The sequence below is a fragment of the Neophocaena asiaeorientalis genome, unplaced genomic scaffold, assembly GCF_003031525.2.
Source record: "Neophocaena asiaeorientalis asiaeorientalis breed wild unplaced genomic scaffold, Neophocaena_asiaeorientalis_V1.1 scaffold90, whole genome shotgun sequence".
Classification (NCBI taxonomy): domain Eukaryota; kingdom Metazoa; phylum Chordata; class Mammalia; order Artiodactyla; family Phocoenidae; genus Neophocaena; species Neophocaena asiaeorientalis.
Window position 1 is genome coordinate 1708746 of NW_020172445.1, and position 19095 is coordinate 1727840.

The 19095-nt window shown below is 53.5% G+C and overlaps 1 protein-coding gene and 1 non-coding gene across 2 annotated transcripts; one reads left to right on the forward strand and one right to left on the reverse strand.

The window, feature by feature from the left end:
• Positions 1 to 2967: 2967 nt before the first annotated feature.
• On the reverse strand, positions 2968 to 18576 carry LOC112391457 (carboxylesterase 4A). The gene is given in 12 exon segments (XM_024732820.1): positions 2968 to 4003; positions 5807 to 5875; positions 5877 to 5961; positions 6289 to 6422; positions 6504 to 6645; positions 10190 to 10390; positions 16855 to 16924; positions 17085 to 17234; positions 17902 to 17924; positions 17926 to 18016; positions 18019 to 18040; positions 18559 to 18576. Coding segments are annotated over 12 exon segments (1101 nt in total). The 3' UTR covers positions 2968 to 3907.
• Positions 11486 to 11558, forward strand: TRNAE-CUC (transfer RNA glutamic acid (anticodon CUC)). The gene has a single exon. It is a non-coding gene; the product is annotated as a tRNA-Glu (tRNA).
• Positions 18577 to 19095: the final 519 nt, after the last annotated feature.

Here is a 19095-nt window from a genome sequence, read left to right on the forward strand (position 1 = left end):
CATGATTCAGGAGCAAAAAACTCATGGTGGTGTCCCCACCAGATAATGAGAGCCCCAGCAACAGGGCCAGCGTTTTGGAGTCTTGGGTCTGGGGTCTTTGGAAGGCCCTGGAAGCTACTAGTCCTTCCCTCAGGCCAGAAGAGCTGCTCCTTAGGCAAGAGACATGTATCAGCACCAGGAGCCTCTGTCAGCTTTTGATGAATTTTCCCGCCACTAGTGCTAATTTCCTGAAAGCCTTTTCTTCCACCTTCAGGCTCCCCTTCAAAATGGTCCTGGCTCCTTCACGGTAGAAGATACGTAATGGTCACCCAGTGACTCCTTGGTGAAGCCACAGGCATGCTTCTCCATAGCACGTACGGCTGCACAGGCTGGGAGTAGACAGGAGTCCTGGACCATAGCTGGAAGGGCCCGGGGCTGGAGCAGTGTCCTACCCCAGAGATTGCTCCCAGTGCACTGAAGAGTGGAAACCAGACCTCGATAGGCAAGTGGCTCGCTTGAGGACACACACAGAGGAACAAGCCTAGACAGGAACACACAGCTCCCAAACTCTGCCTAAAAGAGATATGTTGACCTCTGCTCCGTGAGGCCACCTGCTCTCAGCCTCTGAGTTCTTTCAGGGCTCACGTGGACCTTCCTCCCCTTCTGATTTGCTCCACAGGCAAATAGGCCCAGACTCAACCCCCTGTGGCCATGGAGCTATTGCTGCAATGATAGAGGGTCAGTGGCAGGAGGCTGCAGTACTATCTTGATTAGCTTATGCAGGGGGAGGGGGCGTGGAGGGGGGAGCTTCCTCAGCAACACCTGGCCCTGCCTGTGCCCTCACCTTGGACTGGACTCCCTCTTGGGGCTTTTCCTAGTCCCACTTGGTTGGGGCAGAGATACCCCAGGCCCTGCGGAGGGTTCACATGAGTTCCCAGGCTGGGCTGGGTGGGAGAGCTCTGAGCCAGGGGCCCACCTGTGGATGGGGGAGAGGGGGTGTTCAGAGTTGACCTCGCTCATCTGCTTTATGAAATTGTTTGCTCTGTTCCATGTCCAGAACTCACTGTCCAGTTCTGCACCACCCTCCCCCGGCCTCCCCACTTCTTCCCTCTCCTCCTCCAGTTGCTCTGTACTCTGTAACCTCCTGGAAGATAAGCCTGACCAGGACATGTCCTTCCCATGGCTCCCCAGTACCTCAGGGTAGAGGCCGTGCTCTCTCCCAGGCTTACAGGACTGGTCCTCCAGCTCTGGGCCTGGTTCCTCTTTTAGCCGTCCTGTGTGGGCCAAAATGACGCAGAACTGTTGGGATGGAACAGGCTAATTCCTGCCTCCAGGCCTGTCTTTCTGCTGTGCCTCTGATGCAGCTCCCCCTCCCTCTCCACCTCCATCCCCTCCAGTCTTTCCTACTGGTCCTTTCAGGTGCTCCTCCTGGAAGCCCTCCTGACACCCCAACCCAACCCAAGATAGGTCATCCCTGTGCTCCCACAGCCTTTCCAGATGACCCTTTCTATCATGCCCCCAAGGGCCTCGGCAGTCAGACAACTGAGATGAGAAACAGGGCCCACTGCCCCCTTCTGAGTGCCCAGGTACTGCCCTTCTCCAGCCTGGACAGCCCCCGGCACTGCCCTGGCTCTCTGTCCATTTGCTTGTCTGGGCGTGTGTCCACCTGCTTCTGTTTCTTTCCTCCACTCCCTGGCTTTCTCGGCAGATCGTTCCACAGCCTCTTTCACCTGTCTCCGTACCTTTTCTCATGCTTTAATTCAATGCGCTGTCATCTCATTCCACAAAGGACCCAAGGTGCTATCTGTGTCATTGTCTCCCTTCCTCACTCAGTCCCCATGCCCCAATTTCTCAGTTTTCCCCCCTGCCACACACACAGCTAATGAGCTTGGTACGGAGAAAGGGGAATTCTCACTCCCTTAGAAGTGATCCCTTCTCCCTCACAGCAAGTCTGGCCCACCAGGGCCTGAGTGAGGTTCTAGGGCACAAGGCAGGCCCCCAGCCCTTCCCTACCAAGGCCAGACCTGAGTGGGGTGGGGGGGGTCACAGGGAAAAAGCCACCCTGAACCCCACACTACTGCATCCAGGACTGGTCAAGGGACTCAGCACCTCTAACCCAGCCCCTTGTGGCACAGGTGGGGGAAACAGAAGTATCCTGCAGTAGATCTCTTTGGTGAACCCCATTTGTGAACCTTCCTGCCAAACCCTTCCCCACTGCTTCTTCCCTTCCTCAGCCTCATCCAGAGTGTGTCCTGGGCTTAGGCCCACCTTGTCCCTCAGTACAGGGCTCAAGTGTGTCCAGCTTGGGCCGAAAAGGAGTCAGTTGGGGGAAGGGGAAGCCCTGAAGTGGTAGTGCCTGCCCCTTTCCTTCACCTGAAGTCTCCCTGGACCGCAGAGTTTCCATTAGCTTGGGATCCCAGCCAAGCCCCTGGAGCTTCTGCCCACAGCCTGAGGGCTCCTGGAGGGCAAGACTGATGCCTCTTGGGTCTCCCAAAGCCTACAGGTGGGTGAGGCAGGTTGTGCAGGGCAGGGACCCAGCGGAGGAAGTCCATGCATTCATGCAACGGTGAAAGAGACCTGTGGCCCGGCACTGCCCACCCACCCTTCTGTCCACCTCCTCTTGCACGGGAGCGTTAATCAAGCACAAACCGAGGCTTACTAAAGCCAGGTCCTGCTAAGGCTTCCAAAAGGGAACTGCTCTGGGCTCAGCCAGCCTAGGCCAGAGCTTCGGAGGTCCCGAAGTCAAAGGACCTTGAGGCTGTAAGAGGGCCTCCCCCACCCTCCCCAAAACGCTGCAGCCCGCCTGCCTGGCTATTGAAGAAGGCAGGCGCTGGAGCGCAGGCCGTCGGGGGTGCAGGAGCCCTCACAGGGAGGGAGGCCCCGTTCCGCTCACCCCCACCACCCAGCGGTGGCGAGTTGCAGCTCCCGGCGCCCTCGCGTCCGCCCGGGCTCTGGCCCCACGCCAGGCGCCTGGATCCATCACTGCAGTTGGCTGGAGGCCGGACGGCGCGTCCCCCGGGGCTCCCAGGCGGCTGGCGCTGTCTGCCGGGCAGGGAAGGCGGCGGCGCTGCGGGGCTGCGGTCAGCGCGGGCACAGCCGAGGGGCTGCGTCTCCCGCACTAATTGGCCCTTCCCCAGGCGCCACGGCGGTAATTGCTGCTTCAGTGGGTGGGGATCTCGGGGTGTTGGAGGAGAGGAAGGGGAGAGCTGAGCGGAAGGGGAGAGCTGAGCCGCAGAGGCCCGCAGGAGACGCGTGTGCGCGCCCGGTTCCTAGGCCAGCTTTGCAGCGGTGCGCCTCCGTGCTCAGAGTGGCCCGGGCGAGCCGAGGTAAACTTGGAGAAAAGCCACAGAATTGTCCTGGGGTCTTCACCAAGATCTAATCATTTCTGAGAACCGCTCCCTGCCTGGTAGGGTCTGGCAGGGGATTTAGGAAGGACTCTGGGTGGCCATCGGGGGATCCCAGCGAAGGCATGAAGACAGGGTGGAGACAGGGCAGTGGGTAGCCCTCTCCAACCCCTTCATCCAGGAGTGCCATCCGCGAGGAGCAGACAGGAAGAGAGGTACCCTCCGGGGCGGATGGGGAGGGTATGAGGCAGGGACGATGGGAGGCAGGGGCCCAGCTCACCATCCAGGCTGCCTACCGGAGTTCTTGCTTGAATTCCTAGAGAAGGTCCTAGAGTTTCCCAAAGTCCTTTATGATCCTCGCAGCTGCTGCAGCCTGACTGGCTTCCGCTCAGCTGCTCTCCCTCTAATTTGGGGAAGAATAGCTTCTGGGTGGCTGTTTGGAGAAACTCCCTTCCCCAGACCTGTGTGAGAAAGCCTGAGGAGGGGAGAACTGAGGGACCCTCAGAAGCAGGTCTGGACCAGCCTGGATCCTCAGGGCAGAATGTCCCCTGTAGGCACTGGGGTGAATCAAGCCCAGCTAAACCTCAGCCAGGTGATGAAATGATGAAGACTCTGAGCACTGCGGTGCTACTCTGGGAAATGGCCTGATGGAAGAGACCCCAGGCTAGGGGTGATGTCACCTGCAGGGGTGGGGAGAATTGCACCCATGAGATGCAAAAGTGGGGACCACTGGCCATGGCTGGGCAGCCTGAAGGCACTCAGAGAGGGCAGAAGCTGGGAGGGAGTCAGGAGTTCTGGGCTGGAGTCCTAGACCTAGAGCCAGTGCCGTCCTGTCTCTGGGCATCCTTGTCCTGGTCTGTTCAACGGGCCCCAGGGGTCCCAGAGGGGATCTAGTGTTGTTATAGTGGTTCTGCTGGTGTAACAACCAGAAAGGGCCTCCCTCTGCTGCTGGGCTAGCAGTGTGGGAGAGGGGGCCATATGCTTCCCAGGGCCCCAATTATCTGCACTGATAGCTCTTAGCCTTTCTCTGCTGCCCAAGTTGGGGGGAACAACCATATCTGAGACCCCCATCCTGTCCCTTGGGCACCTCAGACTTCATGTGCCCAAAACTTCCTCCAGCCACACCCTATCTGGGTGTTGTCCCTTACCCATAGCATCCACCTAGCCCCAGGGGCCTTCCCTCTATCCTCTGGTCATCCGTATGCTGCAGCTGCCCCTGTCCTGTCCACTTGGCCTCCTGCATCACTCTGCAGCCATCCTCTACTGTCCATCCTTTCTACCTCTATTTCAGAAACAGCCCCCATTAGATATGCCACCCCCCACCCCAAGCTGGTCTCCAAGCCTCTGCTTGTGCTTCTTTTTAACCCAGTTCCAGCAGACTGAGCCAACTCTAAATGCACATCTGATTGTGTCACTCCCCTGCTTAAAATCTCCCCCTGCTTGGGACTTCCCTGGTGGCGCAGTGATTAAGAATCCGCCTGCCAATGCAGGGGACACGGGTTCGAGCCCTGGTCTGGGAAGATCCCACATGCCGCGGAGCAACTAAGCCCGTGCGCCAAAACTACTGAGCCTGCACTCTAGAACCCGCGTGCCACAGCTACTGAAGCCTGCGCGCCTAGAGCCCGTGCTCCGCAGAAAGAGAAGCCACCACAATGAGAAGCCCACGCACTGAAATGAAGAGTAGCCCCCACACGCAGCAACAAAGACCCAATGCAGCCAAAAATAAATAAAGACCTGACCTTTAAAAAAAAATCTTTCCCTGCTCTCCAGTGCATTTTCAATAAAGTTGCTTAAGTTCTCTGGGCCTCACTTTCTTCATCTGTAGAGTGGAGAAGACTTCTCTTTTTGCAGAGGGAAGAAAGGGAATACTCTTCTTTTTGGATTGTTGAGCTTATTAACAAATGAATACACCTAAGGTGCTTAGAAGAGTGACCGGCACATGGAATGTGCTCCAGTGTTTGAGCATTGTTATTGTGGCCCACAGGGCCTTGTGTGATGTGGTCCCTGCTCACTGCCCAGCCACATGTCCCTCACAGGGCACCTGACCTTACACCCACAGTACAGGAACACTCCAGGTCAGTGGTACCCCAGGAGTCAGGGGCAAAGCCCAGTCTCTAACCCAGGCCTGACTCCCAGGCCTGGTCGGTGGCCCCAACCCTGCCCAGAGGGCAGATGGGGGGCTCTGTTTCAGGCATAGAGCTCTGGGGGAACGTGGAGGGGCAGGAGGTGCTGGGTGATCTTCATGGCCCACCACATCCATAGTGTTAGCATTGCCCTTCCTGGGCTGGCTTGGTTTTCTCATCAGTGCTCCCTGAATGTAATGGACATCCTTGGCTGTGCGGGGCGTACCCATGGCAGGGGTGAGGGCAGGTCTGTGGACCGGAATGTTCTTGCACATGCAAATCTTCACACGTATCTGTGCAGAAACCGTAGGCCATGCGGGCCTGCGTCCCTGCTTTGGTCTATCTGAGTACTGCACTCACCAGTCCCGAGATGCACATGGCCCCTGATGACAGGCCAAACAAGGTCACCCAACCTGGGTCTCCGCCGAAAGGCTGCGATGTTCTTCGGCACCCAGCGCAGAGCTGCAACCTGGTCCCGCGGCGCCCAGTTCCCGCGGGCCTGGCTATCGCCTGTGCTGAGCGCGCGGGGCTCACGATCAGGGTCCGGAGCCCCGACGCTTGGGTACTGGGGGCCCCCGCCTCGCCCACTGTGTCCCTCAGAGACTGGGTCTTACCACCGCATCTCCTTCCTTATAATTGGGCACCGCCCCATTGAGGCGGTAGCAAGCACCTGTCTGCTCCAACAAGCATTAGACCATGCCCCTGTCACGCCCCTCACGCGGACACGCCCCATAGGGCGTGCCCCTTTCCTTCCGCCCAATCCTCTCCTCCCCCCTCCCTGAGCCCAAGTCCAGAGGAGGCCCCGCCCCTGGTCCCCGCCTCGGGTTCCCGGCCCCGCCCACCTAAGGAAGCCCAGGACACCGAGGCTGTGGTGCAGAAGCACTATCACCACTTTCTCCCGGGCCGCCAGTTTGGAGCCATCATACGTGGAAGCGGAGCCCACGAGGAAGGCGTGTCCTGGGAACCAGACCATCACCTGGGCGAGAAGGGCTGAGGCCTGAGCGGGACAGTGGGGTGCTTGAGTGGGATGGTGCGTGGTTGAAGGCTGAGTACTCACAGGCAGCAGAGGGTCCCCGAGCGCTCCTACTGGCGCGCACACATTCAGGTACAGACAGTCCCCACTGAAATGCAGCCACTTGTATTTTTTGTGTGTGTTGAAGTACATGGAGGTGATCTGCCCCCAGGACTCCTGAAGGCACCTGTGGGCACGATGTGAGTTGGGGCCCAGCGCTGCGAGAATAGTGGGGAGAGTGGTTTCAACCCAGGTTCTGCAGTGAGGGGCCAGAACCCAAAGCAAAATCCAGGCAATATGTGTGTATGTGTGTGCGTGTGTGTATCCGTGTCCTAGCAGCCTTCACTAACGTTAGGTCCAGGGATGGGAGGCAGGTTGGCACCCCCTGCCTGTGCCTTGCCTTATGGGTCTGCCTGGGGAGCGGTTCCCTGCTCCTGCTGGAGACACATTGGTGCTGTCAAGCCATAAACCTGGGTGCCCTGGGCACCTCCTTTCCTTCATGCCCTGTCCTCCGCTCAGTCTCTGTTCTGCCTCACAAACAACCTTTGAATAGGCCCCCTCTGTCCATCTCAGGGCTGCTGCCCTGTGAAGGCCACCACCACTCTGGCCAGGACTCTGCCCCTGCCTCTTCATCTCCCCTGCAACTCATCCTCCACATGCTGGCCAGAGAGATTGATAGACAACACAAATCTGACCACGTCATTCCCCTCCTCATTACCTTCCCTGGCTCCTCCTGCCCTCATGCACCCACACTGACCTAGGCCCTCCTTGCCATCTAGTCATCTCCTTCCCAGCCATTCTTTGTTCCAAATACACATGACCCCTTGCCTCTCACCTGCAAGCCCTTGTACTTCTGTTCTGTCTACCAAATGCCTTCTCCTCTGCCCAGCAAACTCCTACTCACATTTAAGGTCCAGCTTAAGTGGTGCCCCCTCTGCTGGGCACTTTCCCCTCTGTGCTTCCCAAAGCTCTATCCACCATTGACTACAATACTGGGTTGGAGTTATTTTGATTGGTTGTTTTTACTCCCAAAGGGCAGGGATGTAGGTGTATTCATCTGATTCCTGGCACTTGGCCCTGTGCCTTGCACTGTGTGGACATCTGGTATACTTATGGAGCTTAGGCTATTGGTCCACCTTGCCTTTTCTCCCTGCTGGCCCAGCCCTGAGGGTGGCTATTCTTATAACAGCTGGGGCTGGGCCCATTTGACTGAATGCAGGAATCCCTGTCTACCTATTCCTCTGTTCCTTTCTCTTGTCCCAGCCTGTCTTCAGTGTGTGTATGTGTGTGTGAACGTAGGTGTAATCCACTCTCACCTCCCTAACCCTAGAGCATCACCTGCTCCCTTTCAGTCTTCCCAACAGCACTTCAACATACCTTGGTCCAAACCTATCCTCTACCAGCCACCTTCTCCAACAACTATGCTATCTCTCTCTTCCCCTCAAGGCCAAATGTTTCAACAAGTTGTCCTTCCCTCCGCCCCCACCAGCCGCTCCAAGGTCACCAGCAGGCAGCTTGTCTCTGTCTCTACAGATTGTCTTCGGCCTTCCTTGCTTGACCTCTTGGCAGCAGCTAGTGTCGTTAGGATGCTGTCCGATAAATCACATGCAGCATCCCAGCAGGAAAGCCAGGTCTCTTACAGCCTAGAACAGGGGTTATAAGCATTTGAGGCATCTGTCCCCAACCCGCCACCAAAGACATTTTCGTCCAGGTCACCAGTGACTTCCATCTTGCTGAATCTCTCTCATCATCTTACTTGCCCTGGTAGCCCCTCTATATGGTTGACCACACTCTCCTTCTTGAACAGCTTTCCTTCTCTGGGCTTCTGTAATCCCACTCTCCTGATTTTTCTGCCACCTCACACCTCCTCTTCTTCCTGGCCTAAGCTGGAGAGCGGCCCAGGCCTCAACCCTCATTTCTCTTTTCATGCTGATTATTCTTTCCTGAGCTGCTGTCCTTCAGGCCTAGGGCTCCACACTGTTAACCTGCTGATGCCCAGTCTCCTTCCAGCCCCATGTATCCAGACTACCTACCCCACATCTCTACATGGATAACTGTTAGGTATGTCAAACTTAACATGCCCCCAAATGAACTCTTGTTTTGCCCAAAACTGCTCTTGATCTAGTCTTCTCCATTTCAGTAAATTGTACCTCTATTCCCCTTGCTGCTCTGCCCTGAAACCAGTTATTATCCTTGATGATTATTCTTCCCTCGTGGCTCACATCCAATTCTCTAGCAAATCCTGTCAATTTTACCTTCAAAATAAATCTGGAGCCTGACCACTCCCACCACCTCCACTGTAACTACTCTGGTGGAAGCCACCATCTCTGTAACAGCTTCCTCTCTCCCTGTTCCCCACTTAATTGCCACCCCACAGTCTGTTCTAAGCCATCCACACATTCTTACACCTAACACTCTGTGTCCCAAACAGCCAGTGTCTGACAGCTCATGGCCAATGTTCCAACAACTGACACCCAGACTCCTATGCAAGGGACACCCCAATCTCTAAACCCCTGATCCTCAGGGTTCTAACAATGGTTATTCCATGTTCTGTCACCTGATCCGTGGAGTTCCAAATAACAGTCACACAATGTTCAGAATACCTTGGTTTCTCTTAGTGATGGCCAGTGTTTTAACAACCAACATGCCAGTGTTCTAGTAACAGTCAATCATGTTCTAACAGTGGACTCCGTGTTTTTGGGCTTCCCTGGTGGCGCAGTGGTTGAGAGTCCCCCTGCCGATGCAGGGGACGGGGGTTCGTGCCCCGGTCCGGGAAGATCCCACATGCCGCGGAGCGGCTGGGCCCGTGAGCCATGGCCGCTGAGCCTGCGCGTCTGGAGCCTGTGCTCCGCAACGGGAGAGGCCGCAACAGTGAGAGGCCCACGTACCGCAAAAATAAAAAATAATAATAAAAAAATAACAGTGGACACCGTGTTTTTAACAACTAGACATCCAGTGTGGTGGTTGTAGTTTTCTATATCACCTGACACCCAGGTTCTCACAGTAGACATTTTTCTAAAGCCAATACTTTATCCAACTGATGCTGAACACTGTTAATGTTCACCACAGAATGTTCTGGACAGTGGGTTACTCAATGGTCTATGTAAACAGTAAATACACTTGTTCTTGGTAAACTGCCAAGCCCAGTGCGTCAAAGGGCAGCCATTGTCCCAACATGCTCATGTGATTCAGGGCTTGAGCCCAGCTAGAGGTTGCACTGAGACCCTGGGACATTAAAACTGAAACTGAGCCCATGCCCTCCCCATTTTGGCCTCCTTCTGCAGGGAAGGGCTGGTGGTGCCACGTGGGCTTGTTCTTAGGTTCAAGCACCAAGGAAGAGGGAAGAGCTCAGGGTTCACTCTGTGTGTGTGTGTGTGTGTGTGTGTGTGTGTGTGTGTGTGTGCGCGCGTACTGCTCCTCACACACATTTAGGGAAACTCAGCTCCCCAGCAGGTCCTGGGGGCACAGTCAGTATGCACCTCCTCCTTGCCTGGAGCTCTCGCATGAGAGAATCAAGAACAGCATTAACAGTGCCTTAAACACCATCTGGACCAGCCACTTCATTATATAGGTTTGGAAACTGAGGCCCAGAATGGTTGCCAGGACTGCCTGTGGCCACACAGAGCACCCTTTTCAGTGGGTTGTACAAACCCCGGCCCAGAGGCAGGCATAGGTTCACCGCCTTCCTCAGGGTCTGCCCACCTCCCAGCTGACAGTCCTCTGGCTCTTACATTGGGGCATAGGTGGTAGCATCTCTGAGTCCTTCCCAGGACTCTGGGGGTTCTGGGGCAGTGAACCTGCAGGCACCCACAGGAGGTCTGTAGAAGGGAACTCCTAGGAAGGCATTGATGGGTGTCTTCCCCACGTGTACCTGCTTTCTTGGAGGGTCCCATATTTGGTAACCACTAGAGGCTCCTTGGTATGCAAGGCACCTAGGAAGAGAGAAGAAGGGTCACCCTGGACACCGAAAACACCTTGGCCCATCTGCCACGGGCACCAGCACCAGCTTGAAGCTTTTCACAATTGTGTATTTGTCTTCTTTTTCTGTGTTCCTCTTAGTATTTTTCTCTATCGTTATTTGATTTAAGATTTCAAAGTTATGTTGGTAGATGCGTAAAAGTTCATGTCTGTTATATGAATACTTTTCTGTTGGTCATTTAATGTATCATTTAATGTCAATAAATGTGTCATTTATTTTGATTTCTGTTTGTCTGATATTGGTATGACTATATATCTTTCTTGTTGCTAACATCTGCCTGGCATTTTTCTGGGAAGAAGTCACACACATATATGCATTCTCACACATATATCCACACTCACATTAATATTTACATGTACACGCAAATTTATACACACATGGGTATATATGAGCACAGCTCATTTACAAAAAAAAAAAACATGGGGAAACACAAGAGTTAAATGCATGCCCAGGGCTTCCCTGGTGGTGCAGTGTTAAGAATCCATCTGCCAATGCAAGAGACATGGGTTCGAGCCCTGGCCCGGGAAGATCCCACATGCCGTGGAGCATGCCTGGCTCCACAACCACTGAAGCCCGAGCGCCTAGAGCCCATGCTCCACAACAAGAGAAGTCACGACAATGGGAAGCCTGCACACCTCAACGAAGGGTAGCCCCCACTCACCGCAACTAGAGAAAGCCCACGCGCAGCAACGAAGACCCAACACAGCCAAAAATAAAGTTAAAAATTAATTATTAATCTTTAAAAAATGTGTGCCCACATGCATATAAGTATAGTTATATATAGGTTACAATGTATCCATATGTAGCATACATTCACATCTGTACACTACAAGCATACCTACACCATAGCTATCTCTTGCAATGGATACAAACTACACCAAGTTGAATTTAGACTCTGCCAATGGACACCTCTTGTTCTACGCCCTCACCCTGCCTCGCTCCTGTTGCTGAGGGTCGCTGAGACCTCACATTTGTTGCCCCTTCCTGAAGCACCCCTGTCCTTTCTTTCTCCTCCTCCCCATTTATCAAAACTGAATTTTTTGGGAATTCGCTGGTGGTCCAGTGGTTAGGACTCTGCACTCTCACTGCTGAGGGCCCGGGTTCAATCCCTGGTCAGGGAACTAAGATCTCACAAGCCACATGGCAAAAAAAAAAAAAAAAAAAACACCTGAATTTTTCTGTGCCCTGGTCCCCTGGAGGCTCACTCTGCAAAGTGACAGAAGGCAAATCTGATCCAAATTTTATTGAACTTGATTGTACATGAGAATCACCTGGGGGAATCATTGGGAAATTCAGACTCTTAGGTACCCCCTACACCCTCTGAAAGGGAATCTCAGGTTGCATCAGGAAATTAGATTTACAACCCTCTCTAGGAGACTTTGATGCAACTGCTTTTTGGAACATCATTTGGTATTGGTGTGGTAAGAACACGCCCTCACACCCCAGCTGCAGGTGGCCAAAAATACCTCTCTGCCCACATCCCCAGGTCTCTCCTGGTCTTACATAAGCAATATCCAGGCCCAAAGAACTGGCTGTAATGGTGGCCCTTCAGGCATGGAGGCAGGTCAGTGGCAGCAAGGGGCCATCTCAAATCTCCTCTGTGTATGTAGCCCTTTGCAATTTACAAAGCCCTTTCACATGGTCCTCTCACATAGGCTTCTCATTTGCCCTGGGAGGAGTGGGGTGAGGCTTGGAGGCCCAGAGATGATCAGTGACCAGCCTGAGGTCTCATAGGACAGAGCCAGGAGGCCAAGGTCTATCATATTACCCAGATTTGCCCTGAATTCTGGGTCCACTTATTGAATAGCCGACGACTGTGATTGACTGGGCCTTGATTATAGCTTGGTGCTGTGCCAAACACTTATGTGCCATTTTACCTCATCCTCCTAAAACATGTATAAGGTAACTGTTACTATGTTCCCACTACACAAACGTGGATGGAAGTTCAAAGGGTTATATAACTTGCCCAAAGTGACACAGAATGGCTCACATCAGAGTTCTGCTCTAAAGAGTAGTATTTTTTGTTTTTTGTTTTTGTGGTACGTGGGCCTCTTACTCTTGTGGCCTCTCCCATTGCGGAGCACAGGCTCCGGACGCACAGGCTCAGTGGCCATGGCTCACGGGCCCAGCCGCTCCGCGGCATGTGGGATCTTCCCGGACGGGGGCACGAACCTGCGTCCCCTGCATCGGCAGGCGGACTCTCAACCACTGCGCCACCAGGGAAGCCCAACAGTAGTGTTTTACTGTCCTCACCCCAGCCACTGGGGGCACCTAAGCACGTGACAGAGTGCTCTACACCCCTGAACAGGAGCTGAGGTGGAGTGGTTTCCATCCCAGCTCTGCTATCCAGAGGCAATATGTAAGCACTTATGAAAACAATATTCCACATTTTTAGTAGTCATAAAATGTTAATTAAAACCAGGAGTCACAATTTCCACCTAATAAATTACAAATGATGGCACCCAATTGTGGTAAAGATACAATGAAAAGGACATTCACATATACTGTTAGTGTAGGATAAATTGATACACCACCACAGGAAAATAATTTGGCAAATGTATAAGAGCCATAAAATGTTCACATAGTTTTCTGACTATTTTCATAAGGGGTCCCACCCTTATGAAAATAGTCAGAAATGCATTAAAAGAAAGACTTTTATGAACCATAGTCATATATGCTATCGTGAGTACGGGAAGCATTATTTGTATCTGGGGACCAGGCAACATAAATATAACTATAAACTTAAGTTATAAACTGTTTATGGTATGATTTTAAGTGAATAAAAGCAGAGTATAAAATTGTATGCATGCTAATATCACAGCTATATACAAATATGCAATAAAAAAACTGAGAGAAAATGTGCCAAAATGCTAAAAGCGATTTTAGCGAAGTTTCTCTCAAGTTAAAAAATTTTTTAATGCAGGGACTTCCCTGGTGGTTCAGCAGTTAAAACTCCGGTTCCACTGCAGGGGGCACAGGTTCGATCCCTGCTAGGGGAACTAAGATCATGCATGCTGCGTGATGTGGCCATTTTTTAAAATGCATTAATATGGGCAAAACTTATTTATGATAGAGGTCAGAACAGTGGTTACTTTGAGGGTATTGACTGGGAAGGGGCATGTCAGGTGCTGGAAATGTTCTAGATCTTGATCTGGTTGGTGGTTACATGACGGTTTTACACACACACATACACTAATATATATATACTAATATAATACGAATTTTATATAATATTAATTTTATAAAGAATATAAATATACAATCATAAATTATAAACATATAAAATTAAGTAAATTATAAGATACATTTAATAAAAATGTAAATATAAATGTCCACACTCCCAGCTCTCTACCACCCATCCTCCCAGACGTCTAAATGTCCCTGCCCTGCTGCCCCCAGAAGAGGTTGAGCTGTTGGCCTGTCCCTCTGTGTGTGAGTATCTATGTCTGGCGCTGGGTATGTACATGCTTGCCTGTGTCTACTGGGAGCATCTACCAGTCCCTTGCCTGGGGGCTGGGTCCAGGTGTGCACGTCCAGGTGTGCAGTCTGATCCTGCCGTACGCCCTGGTGCTCACACACTCACAGTGCTCGCAGGACCCTTCCTGTCACCCTGCCACGGAGAGGCTCCCTGGGTCTACCAGTGCCTGCCCTGCAGGGCCTGTTCCATCTGAGTTTGTGGGTGCCCCTGGCTTGCTCCCCTCAGCTCTGTGGCTCTGGGTCCTGGGGCAGGGCCATCGGTGGATGGAGGATGCCCTGGCCGGCAGGGGAGGGGAGTTCCGTGAGTAGTGGCCCAGAGAAAGGAGAATAAAGAGGCAAGAAGACTGGAATCCCAGGAGCACCCCTTGTCTGAGCACTCCTCCAAGCCACTGGGGCCGTGCCAGGCCATTCCCCTCCCTCCCCGTGAGGAGAAAATCCTAGAAGCTGGGGGGAGGAGGAGGAGAGGCAGGGAAAGTTGGCAGTGAGACAGGGTCTGAGGCCTCACCGGCAGGCTTGCCCAACCCCTCAGAGCCCTTTGGCAATGGTCACACCAAAGCTGGTGACGTCCCCCGCCCAACAACCCCTGCCTCCCCGTGGCTGCCAGGTGTGCTGCACCCTCAAGCCCGCAGGAAGAGGCCTGTTTGTACATCCAGCATGGTCAAAACCGAGCGCTTGATTCCCAGCCCAGTCCTGCCCGCCTCCATGCAGCCCCGGGAAGTCTTCCTTCTCCCACCTTTGTGTCCCCCTGGATACCAGGTCTGCCTGTTGCTTCTAAATCTAGAGCCCACCAGTGCGTTCCACCTACCCAGAAGCCCCCACTGACCCCCTCCCTGCTCTCCCTGTCCGCGCTCTCACCCACAACCTCCAACCTGTTCATGTCATCCCCGGGTTACCAGTCCAGCCCACAAGGGCCCTCACAGTCTGGTCTTTGTTGGCCTCTCCAGATGTACAGAACTGTGTTTTCTCAGCACATCTCAACCTCCAGGCCTTTGTTCCTGCCGTTCCCTCTACCAGGAACACCCTTCCTCTTTGTTCCCATCCCTCGAGCCTACTCTTCTGGCCAGTGCAACTTCTGCTTGTCCTTCAGGTCTCAGTTTAGATGTCCCCCCTCCCCTGTCCCAAGTCACAGCCGGTCTATGCCTCCTCACGCCTATAGCCCCCTTTGCGTCCCCGGTGACACACTGGGAATGGGGCCTGTTTAACCTTTCAGGCTCTCTTATCAGCTTGTGGGGGCAAGTTTCCTGGTGGAAAGAAGGGAGAAGAATAGGAGGCCTTCAAGGCCGGTATAAAGAACTTGAACTTGCCCCGGGGGTGACAGGGAGCTTTTGAGCAGAGGAATGGCACGACTCAGAACCCCTCTGGTTTATGACTCTCTTTTCTGCCCCAAATAAACTTTCCCCAGACACAACTGGTCTCACCTGCAAGTGTTTTTCATGTAACCGTCAGCAGCCAGGAACTTAGTCAGACTGAGGAAGGGTATGTGTGGGACCAGAGTTGGCAGGATGGGATTCAGCGGGGGCAGGGGAAGTCATTGTGATATGTATTAAAATCCAGATTTCTCAAGGGAATGGTGCATTGATCCTCAAAAAAAGAAATGTGTGCCTCCCTACTCAAAAACCTCTGGCTGCTTTTTACCTGTTGTAGCCTGAGTGGGTAGACCTCGTCTACCTTGTGACAACAGCCTGACTGATGCACTAGTCCAGATGCCTCCCCTAACCTGTTCTCCTGTGTCCCGGTGGGTGCTCCGCGACCTGTGCCAAGCAGCCCAGAAGGTGATCTTCCCTAGCTGGAGCGGGAGGAAAGAGCCCAGGCAGGCCATAAAGGGGTGAGGTGCTGGCGCTGGGAAGCTTGCATCTCACGTCCAAGGGTCAGGGCTCTGGCCCTCCTGGACTCTGCTCTGCCTTGTACAAGGGCCAAGACTGGGCAGCACGGACAAAGGGACTTCCCTCAGCCCTAGTCAGAGGCCTCTGGGGCCTGAGATCTGTTCTTGGCTGGATCCCCTTATACCTCAGGACTCCTCTGACTCCAGGTCTCTGCCGTCGGAGTCCGCCCACTCTTCTGGTCAGGGAGGACAACACCTGTGCAGAACTAAGCGGAGCTGTGGTGCCTAAAGGGCCTGGGTTCAAGTCCAGCAGTCACCGTTCTCACACTTTCTCAGTCTTTCACTCACTCACCAAGCATCCTCTGATTCCAAGTCCTGACTGATCCAACTATGGGAGATGCAGAGTGCGGTCGGGCTGATTTCCACACTCAGAGAGCTTCTCAGAGCAGGACAGAAACACTGACACTGACAATGCTAGCTTAGAGTGGGCTATGCTGTAATGGACACAGATAGGGCCAGGACCAGAGAAGGCAGGGAAGACTTCCTAGAGGAGGAGGGTCCTCTGGGGAGCTTGAGGTATGAGCTGGAACTCGCCATGAAGCAAGTGGGAAGAGGGAGAAGTTTGGGCAAAGGCCCGCTAGATGGGCAGTAGGTGATATGTCAAAGGAGTCATGGAGGGGCTGATGCTTTAAGGGACATGACCACCCATCAGCCTGGTTTGGGTTAAAGTCTCTTAGCAGGGGTGAAGGAGGCTGCCTTGTTGGGACGTGACCACCCCTCAGGTTGGCCCCCAGCCCAGAAGACCCAGGACCTGCCTCCGAGCTCCCCCTGGGCCTTCCTGCCCTTCTGCTTCTGCTGCCACTGCCAGACCTTGGTGGGAAGTGTCTCTGCCCAGAACTGCTGTCGGGCCTTCCTTAGCTTCTGGCTGACCCGTGGCACCAGGCTGATTTCCAGGTATTGCTCTGAACAGTTGAATGGGGGCCAAGGAGGCAGCCCCTTGCCATTGGGAACCCTGGCTGGGAGGAATGAATGAAGACAAAGGTCTCCTGTATTGCTCCCTGGGAGGCAGATCTGAGTAGTCTAGGCCGAAAGCCAGGCATGCCTCTTTGCTTACTCACCCTGTCCAGGAGAAGTGGGTCCACTGGGCCATCATGGTGAGGCTCAGCTCCTGCTCCTCCCCTGTGGCTTCTGGAAAGGTTATGAGAGGGACAGACCTGGATCAAGGTCACGTGGGTCCTGGAGGAGACTCAAGGGTCCCCTCTGATGACCTGGGACCTCTGTTCCTGCATGCCCCGCCCTACCCTGGTGGAGCCGGCAGCCTAAGGATCTTGTGTCCGTTCATCCTCACCCGGCATGGAGCTCTCATCCATGAGGAAAGGACCCCCGAAGATGAAGGTCTTCTCAGCCCCATGATCAGCCCGCACCCAGGCCGGCTTGATCTTCGCAAAAGAACTGGGTCGATGCTGGAACTCATAGAAAAAGATGGAGACCCCAGAATCTGTGGAGAGATGGCTGGATGAGAAGTAGATACCCACAGCCTGATCAGGTCCTATCTTTGGTAAGCCAGGCTCATCATAACACCAATACAAGTAATAATAATGATGATGACAAAATGATGAACAGCAAGCCTTTACTGAGTGCTTGCTAGGTGTTGAGCACCATTCCATGTACTTTATGTGTCATTGTTCATTTTATCCTCATAAAGACCTATGGATTAGCTCATTATGTATTATTATTGCCATTTTACAAATGAGGAAACTGAGGCACAGAAGGGTTAGGTATCTGCCAGAGGTCACAAAGACAGGAACCTGGAGCTGTTCTAGGACTGTGTTAGAGATTAGCCATGAGGTTTGGAGGAAGCAAAACTTTTCTCCCAGGAGAAGGGCTGAAAGCAGAAGAAATCACTCATGAGTCAATTGAATCCCTGAGAATTGGTGATAAGTCCTGCTGGGTGACCTTTGGCAAGTCACTGCACCTCTCTGTGCCTTGGTTTTCTCCTCTGCAGAGTGCCCTGCCAGAGTCGCCTCTCATTGCTGTGACACTGCATCCCTGAGATGAAGTGGAGAGTGGGGGTAGCAGTGGAGCGTGGCACCATGTCACTTGTGATAACTCAGCTCCTGGGCCCAGGTGGGAAAGGTGGGACAGGTAGACAGGGATAGGCTTACCTTGGAGGTTTCTGGAAAAATTCAATGTTCATGACAACATTGCTTATCAATTCCTAGAAGGCTTCTCATTTGGCTTGTCCATCTGAGCTGCTGTGTAGGTATTCATCTATAATGGTGGCATCACCTCAGTGGGCACATCCTGGGGCAAGAGGCCTGCTCAGGTCCCACAGCCACAGCAGACCCTCCCAAGAAGCTCCACACCCTCCTGCCTGGCCTGTCTCATGTCCCAGGGCTCATGTGCCAGGAGCTAGCCACTTGCTGTCCTTGGGGGTTCTAGATGGTGTCTGGGAGGGATAAGGTCAGATCTGGAGTAAAATGCTAGCTCTGCAATCACTGCTTGGCTGTGTGACCTCAGACAGGTTGCTGAGCCTCTCTGAAAGGTAGCTCCTCCCTGGAAGGTTGTTTGGCAGCCTATGTGAAGTACAGCATTCTGGCCTGGAGCACGTGCTCAGTTGAAGTTAACCAGGAAGTTAGTGAGAGAACAAATCATGGGCACTCCCCATGGCTCCAGAGAGCGGTGATGAGGTTGTGTAAATGAGGAGGGCTCTGGGGGGGTCTCAAAGAAGGGAAATGAACATAGATTGAGCACCTCCTGAATACCAGCTCCTTGGTAGACTCTTCAAATGCAGCATCCAGTATCCTTCTTAAACAGCTCACATGGGTGGGATGTATCATCCCCATTTACAGGTGAAGAAATGGGCTCAGAGGGGTGAGGATAACTGTGGACAAGTAGCTAGGGTTGGGATTTGACCCCAGGTCCACCTGGTTTCACATCTGACGATGCAATCTTAATAGCTGAAGCTCTGGGATCAGACAACTGACTCAAGCTCTGCCTCTGCCCTTTACCCATCATGAGACCTGGAGCCTCAGTTTCCTCATCTGTAAAATGAGGATAATGAAAGTCCCTACTTCACAGGGTTGTAATGAGGATCAAAGGAGATGAATGCCTGTCCCAGTGCTCAGCACAACACAGTTCCTGGCAGAGAGTATGTGCTCATTAAGGGGCAGTCTAGGGCTTCCCTGGTGGCGCAGTGGTTGAGGGTCCGCCTGCCGATGCAGGGGACATGGGTTCGTGCCCCAGTCCGTGAAGATCCCACATGCCGCGGAGCGGCTGGGCCCATGAGCCATGGCCTCTGAGCCTGCGCGTCCGGAGCCTGCGCTCCGCAACGGGAGAGGCCACAACAGTGAGATGCC